The sequence below is a fragment of the Nerophis lumbriciformis genome, linkage group LG18 (genome assembly GCF_033978685.3).
Source record: "Nerophis lumbriciformis linkage group LG18, RoL_Nlum_v2.1, whole genome shotgun sequence".
In the NCBI taxonomy this organism is placed as follows: domain Eukaryota; kingdom Metazoa; phylum Chordata; class Actinopteri; order Syngnathiformes; family Syngnathidae; genus Nerophis; species Nerophis lumbriciformis.
The window spans coordinates 799,029-823,256 of NC_084565.2; the positions used below are offsets into that span (position 1 = coordinate 799,029).

At 36.4% G+C, this 24,228-nt stretch overlaps 1 protein-coding gene across 1 annotated transcript; it reads left to right on the top strand.

Moving 5' to 3' along the window:
* Positions 1-1,003: 1,003 nt before the first annotated feature.
* On the top strand, positions 1,004-6,605 carry barhl2 (BarH-like homeobox 2). Its single transcript, XM_061978516.2, has 3 exons — positions 1,004-1,823; positions 3,903-4,128; positions 6,068-6,605. The coding sequence occupies exons 1-3, from the start codon at positions 1,271-1,273 to the stop codon at positions 6,366-6,368; spliced, it is 1,080 nt and encodes a 359-aa protein (XP_061834500.1). The 5' UTR covers positions 1,004-1,270; the 3' UTR covers positions 6,369-6,605.
* Positions 6,606-24,228: the final 17,623 nt, after the last annotated feature.

A 24,228-nucleotide genomic window follows, 5' to 3' on the forward strand; every position in this document is an offset into this window, starting at 1 on the left:
CAAAAGAAGAGTAATAACAATATAACAGAACAGTAATAACAAAGAAGAACAGTAACAACGATGTAAAATAACAGTAATAATATACAAGAACAATAATAATAATAATACAAAATAACAGTATTAATAAAATAAAATAACAATACAAAATAACAGTATTAACAAAATAACATAACAGTAATAACACAAAAAACAATATTAACAAAATAAAATAAATAAATAATAATAACAGTAATAAAAATGCACAAGAACAGTAATAACAATATAACAGAACAGTACTAACAATAAAGAAGAACAATCATAACAATATAACAGAACAGTAATAATATAAAAGAACAGTAAGAAGAATGTAAAACAACAGTAATAATATAAAAGAACAGTAAGAATAATATAAAAGAATAATAATAACAATACAAAAGCAGAGTAAATATTAAAAAGGTTTCAGCAAATAAAGTGTGACAGTGAAGTGTTGTTGCAGCTGGACTAATTAGCAGGACGTTCGTCCCGCGTGGACCTGAAGAGAACATCATCAGTCTTTCAATCAGAACATTACAATCATTTCTTACCATCAAAGTTGTTGTTTTACTTCTACTCGTCCTTTAAAAGAAAAGAAAAACTCGTTCTGCCTTTTTTTTTTTTCCTTTCTTTCTTTCTTTTCTTTCTTTCTGCGGCGCGTGAAAGATCAATTATGTTCACGTCAACGTGCGGCCTGACTGCAGCTGGAAGACTTTTCTGCGGCCGACCTGCTCCACGCTGATTGGTTGACACCCCCCCCCCCCACCCCCCCCCCCCCACGCTCAGCCAATGGCGGGGGGAGCAGGTGGAGGGGGGGGGGTATGATGATGATGATGATGATGATGAAGAGGTACAAGGAGTGTTGGGCTGTTTATTACAAAAGGAGAAAATATTAATCCCCCCCCCCCCGCCCCGTGACGTCATCACAGGAAGTGATTGTAGCGCACTTAGCAGCAAAAAGAACGCAGAAGTCCGACGCGCGCGAGTCAGCCTCATGCGCGCCGCGTCGTGCGCAACAAACTTTGGCAGCGCCAAGTTGACGCCGAGCGCAGGAGAGGAAGAAGAAGAGGAGGAAGAAGAGGAAGAAGAAGGAGAAAAAGAAGAAGAGGAAGAAGAAGATGAGCTGAACGTCAACTCGGACTCGTGGATTTAAACTTCCTGCGTGGTTTTATTTGCTTCCTTTCTTCATTTCTCCTCTTTGGCGCGCGGCGCGGACGCGGAGCGCAGAGCGCAGGCGGCGCAATGACGTCCCGCTAACATGGAGGCAAGCAGCGGCTCCAGCTTCGGGATTGACACCATCTTGTCCGGCGCGCCGAGCGCCCTCATGAACGCCGCCGACTTCCGGCTGGCGGACTTCCGCCGGCAGGACACGCCGTCGCCGCCCTGCTCGGACATGGACGCGGCGGGCACCGCGCCCTCGTCGCCCGACGCGCTCTCGGAGCAGGCGGCGGCGGGCGAGGACGCGCAGGCGGCGGCGCGGGACGGCGGCCTCGCGCAACACGCGCAACACGCGCACCTCCTGCACCCGCACCACCGCCACCTGCACGCGCACCTGCACACGCTCCCCCTGGCCGCGGCGGCCGGCGGCGCCCCGCGGAGCGCCACCTCCTCCTTCCTCATCAAGGACATCCTGGGCGACGGCAAGCCGCTCGCCGCCTGCGCGCCTTACAGCACCAGCGTGCCGTCGCCCAAGCCCGAGAGCGCGGCGGCGGCGGCGGCCGACGGCTTCCGGCCCAAGCTGGAGCACGACGAGGCCCGCGGGAAGCTGGAGCGGCGGGACGACCTCCTGCACGGCGACGGCAAGTGCAACGGTAATGGAGCGATTCGGGAGACGATTTTGATACCACGCCTGGATTTATTCAACCCCCCTTTTTCTTCTTTCCTGCAGTCACCCGGACCGACGAAATACACCTAGAAATGTCCACTACAGAGGACATTTATAGCTCTACTTCTTTCATCTAATGTCCTCCGCAGTGGACATTTATAGGTCCACTACAGAGGACATTTAATGAAAGAATTATATAAATGTCCATTACAGAAGACATTTGATTAAAAAATAGACCTCTAAATGTCCACTACAGAGGACATTTAATGAAAGAATTATATAAATGTCCATTACAGAAGACATTTGATTAAGAAAATAGACCTCTAAATGTCCACTACAGAGGACATTTGATTAGAAAATAGACCTCTAAATGTCCACTGCAGTGGACATTTAGAGGTCTATTTTTATTTTTTATCAAATGTCTTCTGTGGTTAGAGTGTCCGCCCTGAGATCGGTAGGTTGTGGGTTCAAACCCCGGCCGAGTCATACCAAAGACTATAAAAATGGGACCCATTACCTCCCTGCTTGGCACTCAGTATCAAGGCTTGGAATTGGGGGTTAAATCACCAAAAAAAAATGATTCCCGGGCGCGGCCACCGCTGCTGCCCACTGCTCCCCTCACCTCCCAGGGGGTGATCAAGGGTGATGGGTCAAATGCAGAGAATAATTTCGCCACACCTAGTGTGTGTGTGACAATCATTGCTACTTTAACTTGAACTTTAATGGACATTTATATAATTCTTTCATCAAATGTCCTCTGTAATGGACATTCATAAGTGTATTTATTTCATTAAATGTCCTCTGTAGTGGACATTTAGAGGTCTATTTTTTAATCAAATGTCTTCTGTAATGGACATTTAAATAATAGACCTCTAAATGTCCACTGCAGAGAACATTTAAAAAAAGAAGTAGACCTAAAAATGTTACTTATAAATGTCCACTACAGAGGACATTTTATAAAATAAATATTCCTGTAAATGTCTACTACAGAGGACATTTGATGAAATAAATAGACCTATAAATGTCCACTACAGAGGACATTTGATGAAAGAAATACACTTATAAATGTCCATTACAGAGGACATTTGATGAAAGAAATATATGCACGTCCATTGCAGAGGACATTGATTAAAAAATAGACCTATAAATGTCCACTACAGAGGACATTTAATGAAAGAAGTAGACCTATAAATGTCCACTACAGAAGACATTTGATGAAATAAATAGTCCTCTAAATGTCCACTACAGAGGACATTTAATGAAAGAAGTAGACCTATAAATGTCCACTACAGAAGACATTTGATGAAATAAATAGTCCTCTAAATGTCCACTACAGAGGACATTTAATGAAAGAAGTAGACCTGTAAATGTCCACTGCAGAGGACATTTGATGAAATAAATAGTCCTCTAAATGTCCACTACAGAGGACATTTGCTAAAAGAAAAAGACATATAAATGTCCACTGCAGAGGACATTAAATGTCCACTGCTGCTTGCACGGCGACGTCAAGTGCAACGGTAATGGATCGATTCGGGAAATGATTGATACCACGCCTGGATTTATTCACCCCCTTTTTTTTTTTTTTTTTTTTTTTTTCCCCCGCCTGATGACTAATGTGGCCGCTCTATGATTGTAGGCAGCAAGGAGAAGGTATTAATAATAATAATAATAATAATGTGGCCGCCCTATGATTGTAGGCAGCAAGGAGGAGGTATTAATAATAATAATGTGGCCGCTCTATGATTGTAGGCAGCAAGGAGAAGGTATTAATAATAATAATAATAATGTGGCCGCTCTATGATTGTAGGCAGCAAGGAGGAGGTATTAATAATAATAATGTGGCCGCTCTATGATTGAAGCAGCAAGGAGGAGATATTAATAATAATAATGTGGCCGCTCTATGATTGTAGGCAGCAAGGAGGAGATATTAATAATAATAATGTGGCCGCTCTATGATTGAAGCAGCAAGGAGGAGATGTGAATGATAATAATAATGTGGCCGCGCTATGATTGTAGGCAGCAAGGAGGAGATATTAATATTAATGTGGCCGCTCTATGATTGTAGGCAGCAAGGAGGACGCGGAGCGGGAGATCTCCAGCAGCCGCGACAGTCCTCCGGTGCGCACCAAGAAGCCGCGCAAGGCGCGCACGGCCTTCACGGACCATCAACTCAACCAGCTGGAGCGAAGCTTCGAGAGACAAAAGTACCTGAGCGTGCAAGACCGCATGGACCTTGCAGCCGCGCTCAACCTCACCGACACGCAGGTCAAGACCTGGTACCAGAACCGACGGTACGGGACTCCCTTTATTTGTTTAGCTTTTCTGCGCCTTTTGTCCCGGCCATAACTCAATAAGTGCAAAGAATCGAATTCGTGCGGTTATGCTAATATATTCCAATCATTCGAATCATTCTTTGAATAAAATCGCATTTTAAAAGTCGCCGGAGGTGAAAATGTGAACGAAAATATCACGCCGTCCATTTTATTCTCGTGATTTAATGCTTAATAAAAACACCGTGATTGTTTAATACATGAGAATAATCAGGATTTTTATTTAATGTTTGACTTTATTTTCCACATTCGTCGTTTTACGTGACATGAATGAAAACGAAAAACTGCACAATAATGCAAGTATTACGTCTATGATGACGTCATTACACATTAATATGCAGCATGATTTCTGCACGTGCGGCTTTTTCAAAACTTTACAATAAAATGTTTTTTTTTTGTTATTTTTTATATTGTAACTTGCTTATGAAAACACATTTAGAGTGGCGGGAAAATAATAAATATATATCTTTAAAAAAGTTAGTAAATATATAAAACTATTAATTAACTGAAACTATTGAAAATGTATAAAATATTTATGGGGGAAAAAGTGAAATATGTCAAATGTTTTGTTCTTTTCTGTTGCTGCTGCATTTATTACATATATTATATGTATATACATGTATATTTATTACATGTATTGTATGTATATGCATGTATATTTATTACATGTATATACATGTATATTTATTACATGTATATACATGTATATTTATTACATGTATTATATGTATACATGTATACACATGTTTAAAATGTATATTTATTACTTGTATTAAACATGTTTTAAATGTAAGAAAAAGCATAAAACTACAAAACATTTCACATGTATTTATGGACAAAAACAGGCGTGTGTTCTTTCGCTGCTGCATGTTGTCATTTATTCAATATTTGCATGAAAAAAAATATATATATAAATATATATGTATGAAAGCATTTATTAAACATTCATTTATCGAAAAAAAAGATGATTTGTAGAAAAACATGTCTTTTTCCCATGGATGCTGCAGGGTGGAATTTATGAAACATTTATAAATATGTAAAACTTTGGGAGAAAAATAAATAAATGTATAAAATGTATAAAACATGTGTTTCTCGAAGAAAGATTAAATATACATAAATATGTTTTTGTACTGCCGCTGCAGGGTGGAATTAATTAAACTTTGGTTTTTAATACAGAGAACTTAGTGTAATGTATAAACATGTATTTCTTGAAAAAAGATCAAACATTTATATATTTTTCTATTGGAATTTATCAACCTTTTTTTTTTAATATATAAAAGTTAGTATATATATAAAATGTATAAACATGTATTTCTTGAAAAAAGATCAAACATTTATATATTTTTCTATTGGAATTTATCAACCTTTTTTTTTAATATATAAAAGTTAGTATATATATAAAATGTATAAACATGTATTTCTTGAAAAAAGATCAAACATTTATATATTTTTCTATTGGAATTTATCAACCTTTTTTTTTTAATATATAAAAGTTAGTATATATATAAAATGTATAAACATGTATTTCTTGAAAAAAGACTAAATATACAAACATGTTCTTTTCTGTTGCTGCTGCAGGGGGGAATTTATATTTTTTTTAAAAAGTAAAAACAATGAAAAAATCAAAATCAAGTGTATAAAATATTTATTTTTGAAAAAGGATGAAATATATATACATAAAAACCATTTTTTTTTCTAATTTGGCGATTTAAAAACGAAAAAAATGACAACATGATGAAGCAAATAATGCTAAAGTGTTTAAAAAGGTTTAAAAAGAATATCATCACTTCTCGGTGGACGTTGTGAGATGGAATGAATGAAGAAGAAAAGTGCGAGAGAAGATGATGACGTGAGCATGAGTTGTGAGGTGTCATTAAGGCGTGTGGTGTCCCGCATGCAGGACCAAGTGGAAGCGTCAGACGGCGGTGGGTCTGGAGCTGCTGGCCGAGGCCGGCAACTACTCGGCCCTGCAGAGAATGTTCCCGTCGCCCTACTTCTACCACCCCAACCTGCTGGGCTCCGTGGACGGCGGCTCGGCGGCGGCGGCGGCGGCGGCGGCGGCCATGTACAGCAGCATGTACCGGACTCCTTCCGCGCCGCACCCGGGCCTGCAGAGGCCGCTGGTGCCGCGGGTGCTCATCCACGGCCTGGGCCCCGGGGGCCAGCCGGCACTCAACCCCATGGCCGGGCCCCCGCGGTAAAGGAGACGCGCCCGGCCGGCCGACCGACCGACCGACCGACGTGAGTAACCGATGCCGGGACACGAGAACTATTTCCCCGCGGAGGAAGAACACACAAACTAAAGACTTTCCGGAAGTGAGAGGAGCTATTTAACACTTCCGGTGTATGATTGTCCGTTTGTTTGTCTTTTGTACAAATCCACTTATTAGCAAATAAACATGAAAGTTTATTATTAGATGGAGAAGAATGAATAAAGAAGTAATGATACGAATGAAAACTCTCTTTTTCTTATTAACATCAGCAAACTTTTACCATTTCTAACCGACATTTGTACAAATATTTCATTTTGTGTTGTCAACAATAATAATCATTATTATTATTATTACGCGCGCTTTTTTATCTGCTGCACGTGCAAATATTCTCAATAATGTCAGACTTTGATGAGATGTTGTTCATAAGAGTAACTACATCATTTAATGAAATATTGATATATATATATACATGTCCACTATAAATATATCCATGTCCACTACAGAGGACATTTGATGAAAGAAATAGAACTATAAATGTCCTCTACAGAGGACATTTGATGAAAGAAATGGACCTATAAATGTCCACTGCAGAGGACATTTGATTAAATGAATATATACATGTCCACTACAGAGGACGTTTGATTAAATGAATATATACATGTCCACTACAGAGAACATTTGATTAAATTAATATATGCATGTCCACTACAGAGGACATTTGTTGAAATAAATATATACATGTCCACTACAGAGGACATTGGATGAAATACATATAAATGTCCACTACAGAGGACATTTGATGAAAGAAATAGACCTGTAAATGTCCACTACAGAGGACATTTGATAAAATAAATATATACATGTCCACTACAGGGGACATTTGACGAAAGAAATAGACCTATAAATGTCCACTACAGAGGACATTTGATGAAATACATATATAAATGTCCACTACAGAGGACATTTGATGAAATAAATATATAAATGTCCACTACAGAGGACATTTAATGAAATACATATACACATGTCCACTACAGAGGACATTTGATTAAATATATATATATATATATATATATATATATGTATATATATATATATATATATATATATATATATATATATATATATATATATATATATATATATATATATACATATATATATATATATATATATACATGTCCACTACAGATGACATTTGATGAAAGAAATATATAAATGTCCACTACAGAGGACATTTGATGAAATAAATGTATAAATGTCCACTACAGAGGACATTTGATAAAATATACCTAGAAATGTCCACTACAGAGGACATTTCATTAAAAAATAGACCTATAAATGTCCACTACAGAGGACATTTGATGAAAGAGGTAGACTTATAAATGTCTTCTGCAGTGGACATTTGATGAACTAAATAGACCTATAAATGTCCACTACCGAGGACATTTGATAAAATAAATATATAAATGTCCACTACAGAGGACATTTGGTAAAATAAATATATAAATGTCCATTACAGGGGACATTTGATAAAAAAAATAGACCTATAAATGTCCACTACAGAGGACATTTGATGAAAAAATAGACCAAAAAAATTAATATATATTTATTCAAATTGTTGGCAATGTGCTTTTTTAGAATCGTCATTTTAAATGGGATACTTTTGGAAGGAGATTCTTCTTCAGATGAGTCAAAAAGTGTTCATCATTTATTTATTTCTTGCTCTCCGCGGGTGGAGTCACCCCCCCCCCCCCATCCGCCCCCCCTCCCGCGTGTCTGCGCGTGATTACCCGCCCGCGAGCCCGCAGAATTAATAGGAGCAGGAGACATATTTATTGATATTTCTACAACCTGCGACGTCAAGTGCGGGATTATTGTGATGAAATGATGGGACGTGCGCGCGCCAAGGAGGAAAAGTGGCAGTGATTTTAAAGTGGGTCACAGTTGAGTGGGAGTGGGAGTGACAGCGTGAGGCTGACTGGCATGTTGGGCTTTTCACACCAAACACTCCGCGCGTCCCCGATATCTGGCCATCATTCCACTTTTATTGCAAAAATAACAAAACACTCAATAATAATAATAATAATAATAATAATAATAATAACAACACTAATAATAATAATAATAATAATATAAACCATTTTATAAGACGTGCTGTTATTTCAAATGATTGTGCAAGCAAATCAGTTTGTGTTGTAAACTTTCATATTTAGACTTTTATAGTGTTGATGTTGCACTTATTTTAGCATTTTAATTGGCAATAAAATACATTAAATATTCACTCGTGTTCAAACGATTATTTTAGTCATCCATTGGTTTGTTCGATTAATCGGACAAAAGTATTGAAAGGAAAATAGGTGAAAAAAAGAAATATGTTTTAAATTTGTATTAAATTGCACTTTTAACATGCGTGCATTCATAAAATGAATACATAATTGTGCAGAAAATATGTCCACCTGTTTCCATGGTGACCTCTTCCATTGAACGATTAATCGAAGCAGCTCAGCAGACATTTAGGCTTTTGTTTTTATTTACCCTAATCGGATTAATCCAATTAATCGATGAAGCGTTGCAGCCGACTGGCTCGTGTGGACTTTTCCATTTCAATTATTCTCATCGTTTCAATTATTCTCATCATTCACATGAACGCTCCAGCGGTGGGAAAATAGTCACTTTCTAAATGTGGAAATTACACTTTTTGGCGGGGACCCCGACACGCAGGGCTGACCCAGAAGCACGTAAAATGTCGATTAATACAATTATATAAAATAATAACACAATCAAATGATACTATATATATATATATATATATATATATATATATATATATATATATATATATATATATATATATATATATATATATATATATATATATATATATATATAAAATAAGGAAAAATATAACAAAACAAAAAACAACATTTTATTACATTTTACTGCAAACATATTTCTAGCCCCCTGCTGCTCCGTCACCGACAAGACTACAATGGCAAATTTTAGGAGTCATTCTCAGCATTAGCGCTGGTCTTCTATATCAAACACACACTGGTCGGCCTTTTTCAGGGCACTTTTTTTTTAATTTACTTATTTATTTTTGAAAAGTTTTGCTTCGTTAAATGTTGTTTTGCACCAAAAACTATTAAAAAAAAATACAGTTTGTGTTATTCGTGTTAGTACAAAACATTCATCGAATTAAATTAAAGTTGAGTGGCTTCATGAATAAAACATATTTAACATATATTTCAATACATAAGGGGGGTTGGGCTCCAAGTAAAATTCTGCTGAGGGCCCCAAGTTAGCCGTTAGGGGCCCTGCCCGTGGGACAATTTAAAAAGTCTTGAAATAACTCAGAGAGAGTTAGTTTGTGTGCGTAAATGTGTTGTGGCGCGTCTTCTGCAATGGACAATTGTGTCACCCGGACCAAAGAAATATACCTATAAATGTCCACTACAGAGGACATTTGATGAAAGGGGTAGACTTATAAATGTCCTCTGCAGTGGACATTTGATGAAAGAAATACACTTATAAATGTCCACTGCAGAGGACATTTGATGAAAGAAATATACAAATGTCCATTACAGAGGACATTTGATGAAAGACATATATAAATGTCCACTACAGAGGACATTTGATGAAATAAATAAATACATGTCCACCACAGAGGACATTTGATTAAAAAATAGACCTAAAAATGTCCACTGCAGAGGACATTTAATGAAAGAAGTAGACCTATACATGTCCACTACAGAGGACATTTGATGAAATAAATATATAAATGTCCACTACAGAGGACATTTGATTAAAAAATAGACCTATAAATGTCGACTGCAGAGGACATTTGATGGCAAAAAATGTACTTATAAATGTCCACTGCAGAGGACATTTGATGACAAAAAATTGACTTATAAATGTCCACTACAGATGACATTTGATAAAAGAAATAGACCTATTAATGTCCACTCCAGAGGACATTTGATTAAATAAATATATAAATGTCCACTGCTGAGGACATTTGATGAAAGAAATATATCAATGTCCACTACAGAGGACATTTAACGAAATAAATATACCTCTAAATGTCCACTACAGAGGACATTTGATAAAATAAATAGAACTATAAATGTCCACTACAGAGGACATTTAATGAAAGAAGTAGACCTACACATGTCCACTACAGAGGATATTTGATGAAATAAATATATACATGTCCACTACAGAGGACATTTAATTAAAATTAGACCTATAAATGTCCACCGCTCGCCTGTGCATCGGCTGGGAACATCTCTACGCTGCTGACCCGTCTCCACTCGGGATGGTGTCCTGCTGGCCCCACTATGGACTGGACTCTTACTATTATGTTGGATCCACTATGGACTGGACTCTCACAATATTATGTCAGACCCACTCGACATCCATTGCTTTCGGTCTCCCCTAGAGGGGGGGGTTACCCACATATGCGGTCCTCTCCAAGGTTTCTCATAGTCATTCACATCGACGTCCCACTGGGGTGAGTTTTTCCTTGCCCGTATGTGGGCTTTGTACCGAGGATGTCGTTGTGGCTTGTGCAGCCCTTTGAGACACTTGTGATTTAGGGCTATATAAATAAAGATTGATTGATTGATTGATTGATTGACTACAGAGGACATTTGATGACAAAAAATTGACTTTTAAATGTCCACTACAGAGGACATTTGATGAAAGAAATAGACCCCTAAATGTCCACTACAGAGGACATTTGATGAAATAAATAGACCTATTAATGTCCACTCCAGAGGACATTTGATTAAATAAATATATAAATGTCCACTGCTGAGGACATTTGATGAAAGAAATATATCAATGTCCACTACAGAGGACATTTAACGAAATAAATATACCTCTAAATGTCCACTACAGAGGACATTTGATAAAATAAATAGAACTATAAATGTCCACTACAGAGGACATTTAATGAAAGAAGTAGACCTACACATGTCCACTACAGAGGACATTTGATGAAATAAATATATACATGTCCACTACAGAGGACATTTAATTAAAATTAGACCTATAAATGTCCACTACAGAGGACATTTGATGACAAAAAATTGACTTTTAAATGTCCACTACAGAGGACATTTGATGAAAGAAATAGACCCCTAAATGTCCACTACAGAGGACATTTGATGAAATAAATAGACCTATTAATGTCCACTCCAGAGGACATTTGATTAAATAAATATATAAATGTCCACTACAGAGGACATTTGATAAAAGAAATAGAACTATAAATGTCCACTGCAGAGGACATTTGATGAAAGAAATAGAACTATAAATGTCCACTACAGAGGACATTTGATGAAAGAAATAGAACTATAAATGTCCACTACAGAGGACATTTGATAAAAGAAATAGAACTATAAATGTCCACTACAGAGGACATTTGATGAAAGGAATGTATCAATGTCCACTACAGAGGACATTTGATAAAAGAAATAGAACTATAAATGTCCACTACAGAGGACATTTGATGAAAGAAATAGAACTATGAATGTCCACTACAGAGGACATTTGATTAAATAAATAGAACTATAAATGTCCACTACAGAGGACATTTGATGAAAGAAATAGAACTATAAATGTCCACTACAGAGGACATTTGATGAATTAAATGTATCAATGTCCACTACAGAGGACATTTGATGAAAGAAATAGAACTATAAATGTCCACTACAGAGGACATTTGATGAATTGAATGTATCAATGTCCATTACAGAGGACATTTGATGAAGTAAATGTATGAATGTCCACTAGAGAGGACTGTCAGGAGGCGACAAGCAGACAAGAGGATGTTGTGTGCAGAAAGATGAGGACAAGGCGGAGGATGGCGTGTAATTTGGGGGGCAGCAGACGGGAAGAAAGAGGATTAGGGTCTGCTGCATGTTCTTGACAACAGATGGCTTGGGAGGGTTCGCTCTGTGCCTGGAGGAACCTTGCGAGGCTCCTTTAATTGCCACTTTTCTCCACTGATGTAACGCCGGGATATCTTTTTCATTACAATAATGAGGTAACACTTGCTCTCCTTGGCCTCTCATTATCACGTCTCCTAAACACACTTGCAGCCCCGCCCGCCTCCCTCCTACCGCCTCGTTACTACCACTACACCGGGGCTCCTCACCCATAGGGCCGGGGTCGGCAGGAATACTCGGCCGTAATGCACTTTCCCACCACTTGTGGCAGTCACGACGAGATCAAAGAAACGGAGGACATTTTTCTCAAGTGCAAAAAATATGACTAAAGTGGTAAAAGCTAAATTTTCATTTGCACTTTAATTTAATTTAGTTTCTTTAAGACAAAATAATAATTATTCTTATAATTTATTATTCATTTAGTAAGAATGTATTTATTTTAACACTGCATACATTTTTGTAAATGTATTTGTCATTCTAAGAGCTTAATGTTGCAGTTTATTTGATTTATTTAAGTAATCAGTCTGACCTAATCCTTGATATTAATCTGTGTGATCAACACACAAAGAATGTAAACTGTAAGTAGGTTAGATATAATTATTCAATATCAATAAATTCAAGAGTAAAATTACTATTTCAGTGTTAATATTTGAGTGGGCCCCAAAGTCAAAACCGTTAAGAATCCCTAGACAGCTAACATTAGAAAAAATATATATAAAGTATACTTAAAAATGTGTCAAATATAAGCAAAATTGCAAAAAAATTAATATATATTTTTCCAAATTGTTGGCAATGTGGCATTTGTAGTATTGTCATTTTAAATCGGATACTTTTCGAGCGAGATTCTTCTTCAGATGAGTCAAAAAGTGTGTTTTCATTTTCAGCCAAAACTATTTTTATGTCTTTAAGAAAACAAAAAACAGAAAACATTATTGCATGAAAATGCAGATTAATCACACATTTTATTTGGATTTTTTTTTTATTGCGACGTCCATTTGACACATAAGAAAAATAGCAAGAAAAATAAAATAAAATGAAAGAAGAAATTGACAATATATAAAATACATTTAAATTTTTTTTAAATATAAGCATATTTACAAAAAAATACAAAAGAAAATGAACAATTTCTTAAGATTTTTTAAAGTCAATTTAAAACTATGCACTCTTGTAATTTACTGCATTTAAATACAAACGTGTTATTAATTTATGGTTTCTCACCCCCACTCTCCAGCGCGACCACAAATTGTATTGTTCATCAATAAAAGTGTAGTAAGTACACCTCTGCATTACATTGTACTCTTATTAAAATTAAATAATCACACACAAAAAGAAATAAATAGATCATTTTGCAACAAACAGTAACTTGTTATTCTAACAGAAATTATTTAGTGTGCATCAATTTTCCTGAAATAAAATTTTTAAAAAAAATCCTTGTTTAAAATATAAATTTTAACCAAGTTTTAAACCATTTGATACTGAAAAATAAAATTAAAAAAATTAAATTGATCAGCAACTTGAACTCAACTTCAACGATAAATGAGGAAGTCAGGATTAATGGCGACAAAGAGCACGGTTTGTTGCAAGGTTTGAAGCATGATACTGATAAAGCATATTCCCACGAGTCACATGACCCCCCCAGGGGCTGGATTAATCTGATTACAAAATAAATTAAAAAAAACTTTGGCAGTGCAATTGGAGATGGACTCAAACAGATGGTGAGCATTAGCATTAGCATACATCAGTCAGACCCGAGCAGTTGAGCACAGATGCAATGATCACATGACAAGACAGCGGCACACTAACTAACTAACTAACTAACTAACTAACTAACTAACTAACTAACTAACTATTTCCACCAGGGCTGAAAAGACCAATAATTGAAGAATTTGCACATTTTTACAAGGCTAAGTTGATTTCAATGTAAATATGTTAATGTATGAAACAACATGTGAAGAAAAATACACTTCTTGTTGTCAATAACAAAACTGTGATGTATTTTAAATAATGATGCCAAACCTCCATCCATCCATTTTCTACCTATCTCAGCCATTGAAAAAAAAAATCCGATTCATTACACTTGTGAATGTGGATTAATCGCGATTAATCACTGACTTGCATATGTTGAAGTAACGTAAAAAAAACCCTGACTCAAATATTTGGACGCGAATACAATTTTATAGTCAGACTGTCATACCAAAACATCCTTTAATTATTTGAGGTAATTAGGTAAATAGCCTGAATAATCTGCGTATGCACATGATGATTATTGGTGATTAATCACATGAAGCCCTAAATTTGACATGGATTTGGATCAAAAAGAATACAAAAATAAGTTGTTGTCATGGCGTTATTAAACAATATTGAGGAGTTAGACCCGAGCAGTCAAACCCAGATACCACCTTAGTTTATTTTTCACATCCAATACAGTTTGATACATTATTAGGATATTTGATATTTGATATTTGAAGAGAACATATTATTATTATTTCATGTGTCATACAGGGTGCCGTGGAAAAAATATCAATATGGCAATGTATCAATACTTTTTCAAACAATATGATTTCGATTTTTAAAGTCTCGGTATCAACTTTTTTTTACGTATTTTTAAACTTTTTGTAACATTTAAAAAAAAAAAAAAAAAAGGAATTTTTTTTAAACGTTTTTTTAAATTTGTTTTTTAAACATTTCTTTTTATCGTTTTAAAAAAAAAATTCAAACAGTGTTACTGATCAACTTACAGTAGCTAAAAACATGACATGTACTTGTTAAATAAAACCTCTGCCTTGTTTTTAATGAATACTTAGGCCTACTGGGTGTGTTAATGTTGTCATTGCATCCACATTATTAGGATATTTAAAGAGAACATATTGTTATTGGTGGAATATTTCATGTGTCATACAGGGTGCCGTAGGAAAAATATCAATATGGCAATGTATCAATACTTTTTCCAACAATATAATGTCAATTTTTAAAGTCTCGGTATCAATTTAAGAAATAGCGCATGGTGGCGGTGAACAAACAGCACGAGAAGTGGAGAGTTAGGATGCAAATAACTTTTAAAAAACTTTTTTTGTAACTTTTTTGTAACTTTTTTGTAACTTTAACGTTTTTAAATGTTTTTTTTTTAACGTTTTTTTTAACGTTTTTGTAATGTTTTTTTTTTGGCCTTTTTTAAGTTGTTTTTTTTTCAAACAGTGTTACTGTTTTTTTTCAAACACAGTGTTACAGTACGAGAAGTGGAGAGTTAGGATGCAAATAACCTTTTAAAAACTTTTAAAGTTTTTTATAACCTTTTTTTTAACCTTGTTTTTTTACTTTTTTTTAACGTTTTGTAAAATGTTTTTTTTAATGTTTTTTTAAACGTTTTTTTTGTACATTTTTTTTAAACTTTTTTTTAAAGTTTTGTAAACATTTTTTAAATGTTTTTTTAAACTTTTTTTGAAACATTTTTAAAACTTTTTTTTAAACATGTTTTTTTAACGTTTTTTTTAACTTTTTTAAAAATGTTTTTTTAATGTTTTGTTTTTTTAAACGCTGTTACTGATCAAACTTACAATAGCTAAAAACATAAGAAATTGTGATGGTGAACAAACAATACAAGAAGTGGCGAATTAAGATGCAAATAACTTTTTAAAAACTTTTAAACGTTTTTTTAACGTTTTTTTAATGTTTTTTTTAAATGTTTTTTAAACTTTTTTTAAACGTTTTTTGTAACGTTTTTTTAAACGTTTTGTAAACATTTTTTAAATTTTTTTTTAAACTTTTTTTTTTAAACATTTTTTAAATTTTTTCTAACATGTTTTTTTGACATTTTTTTTTAGAATGTTTTTTTAACGTTTTTTTTTTTTCAAACACTGTTATTGACCAAACTTACAGTAGCTAAAAACATAAGCAATAGCGCATGGTGACGGTGAACAAACAGTATGAGAAGTGGAGAGTTAGGATGCAAATAACTTTTTAAAAACTTTTTAAAAACTTTTTTTGTAACTTTTTTGTAACTTTTTTGTAACTTTAACGTTTTTAAATGTTTTTAAAAAAAAAATTTTTTTTAACGTTTTTGTAATGTTTTTTTTTTGGCCTTTTTTAAGTTGTTTTTTTTTCAAACAGTGTTACTGTTTTTTTTCCCAAACACAGTGTTACAGTATGAGAAGTGAAGAGTTAGGATGCAAATAACTTATTAAAAACTTTTTAAGGTTTTTTTTTAACCTTTTTTTGACTATTTTTTTTAACTTTTTTTGAACGTTTTGTAAGATGTTTTCTTTTTAATGTTTTTTTAAAGGTTTTTTTAAACTTTTTTAAAAACTTTTTTTTAACGTTTTTTAATGTTTTTTTAACGTTTTGTAAACATTTTTTAAATGTTTTTTTTAAACTTTTTTTTAAACATAAAAAAAAAAACAGGTTTTTTTAACGGTTTTTTTGAACTTTTTTAAAAATGTTTTTTTTAAGTTTTTTTTTTTTCAAACACTGTTACTGATCAAACTTACAGTAGCTAAAAACATAAGAAATGGTGATGTGAACAAACAGTACGAGAAGTGGAGAGTTAGGATGCAAAAAACTTTTTAACGTTTTTTAACGTTTTTTTAACGTTTTTTTGAATGTTTTTTTGAAATGTTTTTGTAATGTTTTTTTTAACTTTTTTTTTAAAGGTTTTTTTGTAACGTTTTTTTAAACATTTTGTAAACATTTTTTAAATGTTTTTTAAACCTTTTTTAAAAACCTTTTTTACATTTTTCCTAACATGTTTTCTTAACATTTTTTTTGACTTTTTTTTTTAGAATGTTTTTTTTTTTCAAACACTGTTACTGACCAAACTTACAGTAGCTAAAAACATAAGCAATAGCGCATGGTGACGGTGAACAAACAGTATGAGAAGTGGAGAGTTTCGATGCAAATAACTTTTTTTTTGAACGTTTTTTAAAATGTTTTTTTAATGTTTTTTTTTAACGTTTTGTAAAAAAAATTTAAATGTTTTTCTAAACTTTTTTTTAAACATTTTTAAAACTTTTTTTCAACATGTTTTTTAACGTTTTTTTTTTACCTTTTTTTAAAAATGTTTTTTTTTTACGTTTTTTAACCTTTTTTTTTTTCAAACAGTGTTACTGATCAAACTTACAGTATCTAAAAACATGACATGTACTTGTTAAATAAAACCTCTGCTGTGTTTTTAATGAATACTTAGGCCTACTGGGTGTGTTAATGTTGTCACTTGGAGGTGTTTTCTAAGTTGCTACTGATCCAGTGTTTATGTCGGGGGGGACTAAAAAAATCGAATCATATCCAAATTGCGATTCTTAGTCATTCCCAAATGGATTCATCATTTTCAAAAATCGATTAAAACATTTTTTTTTTAAAGAAAAAAAAAGACCTTCTCCTTGAAACCAGAAGAAGCTTTTCTAGCCGTATCATTATTCAACTAAATAACACATTGCAACAATCCATTCTGAATCGAATCGTCACAAATCCGAGTCGAGTCGTTCAGTACAGAATCCACACCCCCCAATATTCAAACATGCCACTCCTATTTCAACATGCATTTTTTATTTTTGGAATCTTGCAACATTTATCGTCATGTTGCAATACTGTATCGTTTATCGTCATGTTGCAATACCGTATGGTTTATCGTCACACGTATCGCATCGCCCTCCTAAGACCTGACGACTGATTCATTATTTCACTTTCTCAATACGCCAAAACGGCCGCCGTGACGGCGCTCTGAGGGGTCACAGGTCAAGTTGGGCCTTCGCAGATGATTAATGTGACTTTTTGAGAATGTTCTAGAAAAATGCCCACCAGGTGAAAAAAAGGAAAAAAGTGACCTTTAGGTGGAGGCGAGCGGCTGAGTGATGGCGGCCTAAACGACCTCATCATTTGGGCGAAAGGCAGCCAGTCTGTGTCATGTGACGGGACAGCTGATGGCGGCGAGGCGACGCTCGCTTTCAACTTTGGGCGGGTGGACGGCGGGCAGGACGGGGGCGGGCAGGGCGGGGGAGGGGAGGCTATATAAAAAATAAAAAAAACAAGTCTGTCAGCGGCGATGTCAAAAGCTTCATTTTTCCCTCCGACGGAGCAATTAGAGGTTTCATCACAGCGGCGCCGTGTCAGCCTTCATTAGGACTCAGCCGCCGCTAATTGCTGCCAGGTTAAAGTAACACATCTCCATTTTAAGTGACACTTTCTGCTGCCGTTTGGCGCAGCGCCTTTTGATGACACGCAGGAGGGGGAGTGGTCACTGGACGCGGCGGCCATCTTTGCTTTCCACGCCTTCATGACGTCACGGAGGACACGCCCACACTACCCAGCATGCTTCACCTGCTGGCTTAGGGGACAAACTCCTTCTTGGTGTGGGCCACGTCACAATTATGCGGCCCTCAGAGGGCCACTTTGAATGATGTGGCAGACCATGATCAATTACATAGATAGATCAATAAATAGTACTTTATTGATTCCCTCAGGAACATTACAGTTCCAGCAGCAGTGAGCAGAATTGTGGGCCAACTTAAATGAAATGGTGGGTCACAATGAACAATGTGGCAGCCCGCGTTGAATTATTTGGTGGGCCACAGAAATTATGTGGTTGGCCACATTAAATGATATGGCAAACCATGTTAAATGATATGGTGGGCAACATTAAATGATATGGCAAACCATTTTAAATGACATGACGGGCCACATCAAATGATGTGGTGGGCCACGAAATATGAGGTGACAGACTGCATTACATGATGTGGCAGACCATAATAAATTATATGGTGGGCCACGAAAAATTAAGTTGCAGACCATATTAAATGAAGTGGTGGGCCACTTAAATGATGTGGTGGGCCACGAAAAATGATGTGGTGGGCCACGAAAAATGAGGTGACAGACTGCATTAAATGATGTGGCAGACCATAATAAATTATATGGTGGGCCACATTAAATGATATGGCAAACCATATTAAATGACATGGCGGGCCACATCAAATGATGTGGTGGGCCACGAAAAATGAGGTGACAGACTGCATTAAATGTTGTGGCAGACCATATTAAATGATATAGTAGGCCACGAAAATGATGTGGCAGACCATATTAAATTATATGGTAGGCCACTTAAATGATGTGGTGGCTCACATTAAATGATATGGCAAACCATGTTAAATGATATGGCAGGCCACGAAAAATGATGTGACAGACTACATTAAATGATGTGGCAGACCATAATAAATGATATAGTAGGCCACGAAAATTATGTGGCAGACCATATTAAATGATGTGGTGGGCCACAAATGAGGTGGCAGACTACATTAAATGATATGGTAAACCATGTTAAATGTTATGGCGGGCCACGAAAAATGATGTGGCAGACTACATTAAATGAGGTGGCAGACCATATAAATTATATGGTGGGCCATGAAAAATGAAGTGGCAGACCATATTAAATGATGTGGTGGGCCACAAAAATGAGGTGACAGACTACATTAAATGTTGTGGCAGACCATAATAAATGATATAGTAGGCCACAAAAAATGATGTGGCAGACCATATTAAATGATGTGGTGGGCCACAAAAATGATATGGCAGTCTACATTAAATGATATGGTAAACAATGTTAAATGGCATGGCGGGCCACGAAAAATGATGTTGCAGACTACATTAATTGAGGTGGCAGACCATAATAAATTATATGGTGGGCCACTTAAATGAAGTGGCAGACCATATTAAATGATGTGGTGGGCCACGAAAAATAGGTGACAGACTACATTAAATGATGTGGCAGACCTTGATAAATTACATGGTGGGCCAAATTAAATGAAGTGGTGGGTCACTATGAATCATGTGGCAGCACATATTAAATGAAGTGGTGGGCCACAAAAATGATGTGGCAGACTACATTAAATGATATGGTAAACCATGTTAAATGACATGGCGCGCCATGAAAAATGAGGTGGCAGACTATATTAAATGATGTGGCAGACCATAAAAGACTATATGGTGGGCCAAATTAAATTAAGTGGCAGACCATAATATATTACATGGTGGGACAAATTAAATGAAGTGGTGGGCCACAATGAATCATGTGGCAGTACATATTAAATGATGTGGTGGGACATGATAAATTACATGGTGGGCCAGTTTTAAATGATGTCGTGGGCCACTAAAAAGATGTGGCAGACTACATTAAATGATATGGCAGACCATATTAAATGATGTGGCAGGCCACATTAAATGAGGTGATAGACTATATTAAATTATGTAGTGAGCCACAATAAATGAAGTGGCAGACCATTTAAACGATGTGGTGGGCCACATTTAATGACGTGGGATACCATTTTAAATGATGTGGTGGGCCACTTAAGTGATGTGCCACATTAAATGATGTGGCAGACTACATTAAATTGTATGACAGACCATATTAAATTATGTGGTGGGCCACATTAAATGATGCAGCAGACCATTTTAAAAGATGCAGTGAGCCACAATAAATGAAGTGACAGACCACTTAAATGATGTGGTGGGCCACATTTAATGATGTGGGAAACCATATTAAAAGATGTTGTGGGCCACTTAAATGATGTGGCAAACAACATGAAATGATGCGGTGGGCCAAATTAAACGACCTGGCAGACCACATTGAATGACGTGGCAGGCCACATTGAATAAAGTGGCGGACTACTGCGGTGGGCCTCATTAAATGACATAGACCACATTGAATAAATAATGTGAAGGGCCAAATAAAATGACTTGGCGGACCACTTTCAATGATGTGGCGGACCCCATTAAAAGATCTGTCGGGCCACATTAAATAACGTGGAAGACCACTTTCAATGACGTGGGGGGCCAATTTGAATGACATGGCAAGCCACATTAATTGACGAGGTTATTTCTTCATATAAGAGCATGATGTGGACAAACTCAGAGTCTGTCTGCGTAAAGTCAAATATTTGAGTGAATGATTGCATGTTGACAAGATTGACACTTTTCATCTTCTTCTATCTATGAAATATAAAAATACAGTTTATTTATGAAATATAAAAATCACAAATCCAAATTTAAATGCAATTTTGGAGAGAAAAATGCAAATTCTAGTCAGTCAAACTGGACGTTTTGGTCGGATCCCAGGTTGCAGAGGCTCGTAAAGTGGATTTCACTACCTGAAGAGCAACGATTATGTGAGATTGTCTCCTGACAAGAGGTAGCACTCGACATCAAATATGGTGGATTGAAGACAGCAGGAAATATGAAATGTACTGAGACCAATAGAACATTCTAGTACATCTGTAGCTTCGTTATGGATGGCTGGAAAGGATCTGACTGGGCCAGCGTGACAATCCATCACACATGTCATCCATCACACACAACAAAGATCTTATTAGCACACAAATCATTTCATTCTAACGCCAGCTCCGTTTTTGCAGGACTGATTTATTTGGCCTGTCTGACTTCCTGCAGATTGCAACTCACTTCCTGGCCGCCACACCTCCGCAGCTAGCTGCTAATTGCTAACAGTGTGGTGCCAGGCCGCTGTTGGCTGCCATCCACCAGGAAGACACACCATCTGTACCAGTGACGTGCAGTCAGGGGAGGCAGGTGATGCCCCCGCCTCACCTGCCATCATGGAAAGAAAAATAATGTAAAAAGAAAAAAAAAATGAATTAAATTGTTATATGTTTCCAGTGATTATACTATAAAGTTATTTTCCATTTAACTTCACCAGTGGAGCTTGATCACCCCCTGGGAGGTGAGGGGAGCAGTGGGCAGCAGCGGCGCAGCGCCCGGGAATAATTGTTGGTGATTTAACCCCCAATTCCAAGCCTTGATACTGAGTGCCAAGCAGGGAAGAATGCTGGTATGAGCTTTTAAACATAACCCGTTAACTGCTGCCAATCAAATGGTGAATAAGATACTCTTTAGGGTTCATATGTTTGTAAATGTGACTGTGATGAAGTCAGTGCCTCACCAGCCATCAACCTCACCGCACGTCACTGATCTGTACATACCCGTATATGTTTCATCCACCAAGAAGACACACCATCTGTGGGCCAGTGGAAGCAAAACCAGGAGATTCAAAGTGGCAAAAAGAATCAACCGGAGCCAAGAGTTGGTGCGACCGCTAGCATAGCATCAGACCACACCCATTTTAACATATACACCCTTCTAAGGCGGGCAGCCAAACAAATTCTGTTGCATTGGAAACATCGAGGTCAAGTTGGCATGGTATGGTATGGTATGGTCTTTATTGTCATTGGAAACATCGATGTCAAGTTGGTATGGTATGGTATGGTCTTTATTGTCATTGGAAACATTGACATCAAGTTGGTATGGTATGGTATGGTATGCTCTTTATTGTCATTGGAAACATTGATGTCAAGTTGGTATGGTATGGTATGCTCTTTGTTGTCCTTGGAAACATCGATGTCAAGTTGGTATGGTATGGTATGGTATGGTATGCTCTTTATTGCCATTGGAAACATTGATGTCAAGTTGGTATGGTATGGTATGGTATGATATAGTATGCTCTTTATTGTCATTGGAAATATCGATGTCAAGTTGGGATGGTATGGTATGGTATGCTCTTTATTGTCATTGGAAACATCTACGCCAAGTTGGTATGGCTTGGTATGGTATGATATAGTATGCTCTTTATTGTCATTGGAAATATCAATGTCAAGTTGGTATGATATGGTATGGTCTGGTATGCTCTTTAGTGTCATTGGAAACATCGATGTCAAGTTGGTATGGTATGGTATGGTATGCTCTTTGTTGTCATTGGAAACATCGACGTCATGTTGGTATGGTATGGTATGGTATGGTATCGTATGCTCTTTATTGTCATTGGAAACATTGATGTCAAGTTGGTATGGTATGGTATGGTATGCTCTTTATTGTCATTGGAAACATCGATGTCAAGTTGGTATGGTATGGTATGGTATGCTCTTTGATGTCATTGGAAACATCGATGTCATGTTGGTATGGTATGGTATGGTATGCTCTTTATTGTCATTGGAAACATTGATGTCAAGTTGGTATGGTATGGTATGGTATGCTCTTTATTGTCATTAGAAACATCGATGTCAAGTTGGTATGGTATGGTATGCTCTTTGTTGTCATTGGAAACATCTATGCCAAGTTGGTATGGTATGGTATGGTATGATATAGTATGCTCTTTATTGTCATTGGAAATATCGATGTCAAGTTGGTATGGTATGGATGGTATGGTATGCTCTTTATTGTCATTGGAAACATCTACACCAAGTTGGTATGGTATGGTATGGTATGATATAGTATGCTCTTTATTGTCATTGGAAATATCGATGTCAAGTTGGTATGGTATGGTATGGTATGATATAGTATGCTCTTTATTGTCCTTGGAAACATCGATGTCAAGTTGGTATGGTATGGTATGGTATGCTCTTTATTGTCATTGGAAACATCGACATCAAGTTGGTATGGTATGGTATGCTATGCTCTTTATTGTCATTGGAAATATCTACACCAAGTTGGTATGGTATGGTATGGTATAATATAGTATGCTCTTTATTGTCATTGGAAATATCGATGTCAAGTTGGTATGGTATGGTATGGTATGCTCTTTATTGTCATTGGAAACATCGATATCAAGTTGGTATGGTATGGTATGGTATGCTCTTTATTGTCATTGGAAACACCGATGTCAAGTTGGTATGGTATGGTATGGGACCCATTACCTCCCTGCTTGGCACTCAGCATCAAGGGTTGGAATTGGGGGTTAAATCACCAAAAATTATTCCCAGGCGCGGCACCGCTGCTGCCCACTGCTCCCCTCACCACCCACGGGGTGAACAAGGGGATGGGTCAAATGCAGAGGACAAATTTCACCACACCTAGTGTGTCTGTGACAATCATTGGTCCTTTATGGTATGCTCTTTATTGTCATTGGA

Coding starts and splice junctions, on each gene's coding strand:
- barhl2 (XM_061978516.2), top strand. CDS start 1,271: ATGGAGGCAAGCAGCGGCTCCAGCTTCGGGATTGACACCATCTTGTCC. Junction 1,824..3,902: donor CGGCGACGGCAAGTGCAACG/GTAATGGAGCGA, acceptor CTATGATTGTAG/GCAGCAAGGAGGACGCGGAG. Junction 4,129..6,067: donor ACCTGGTACCAGAACCGACG/GTACGGGACTCC, acceptor TCCCGCATGCAG/GACCAAGTGGAAGCGTCAGA.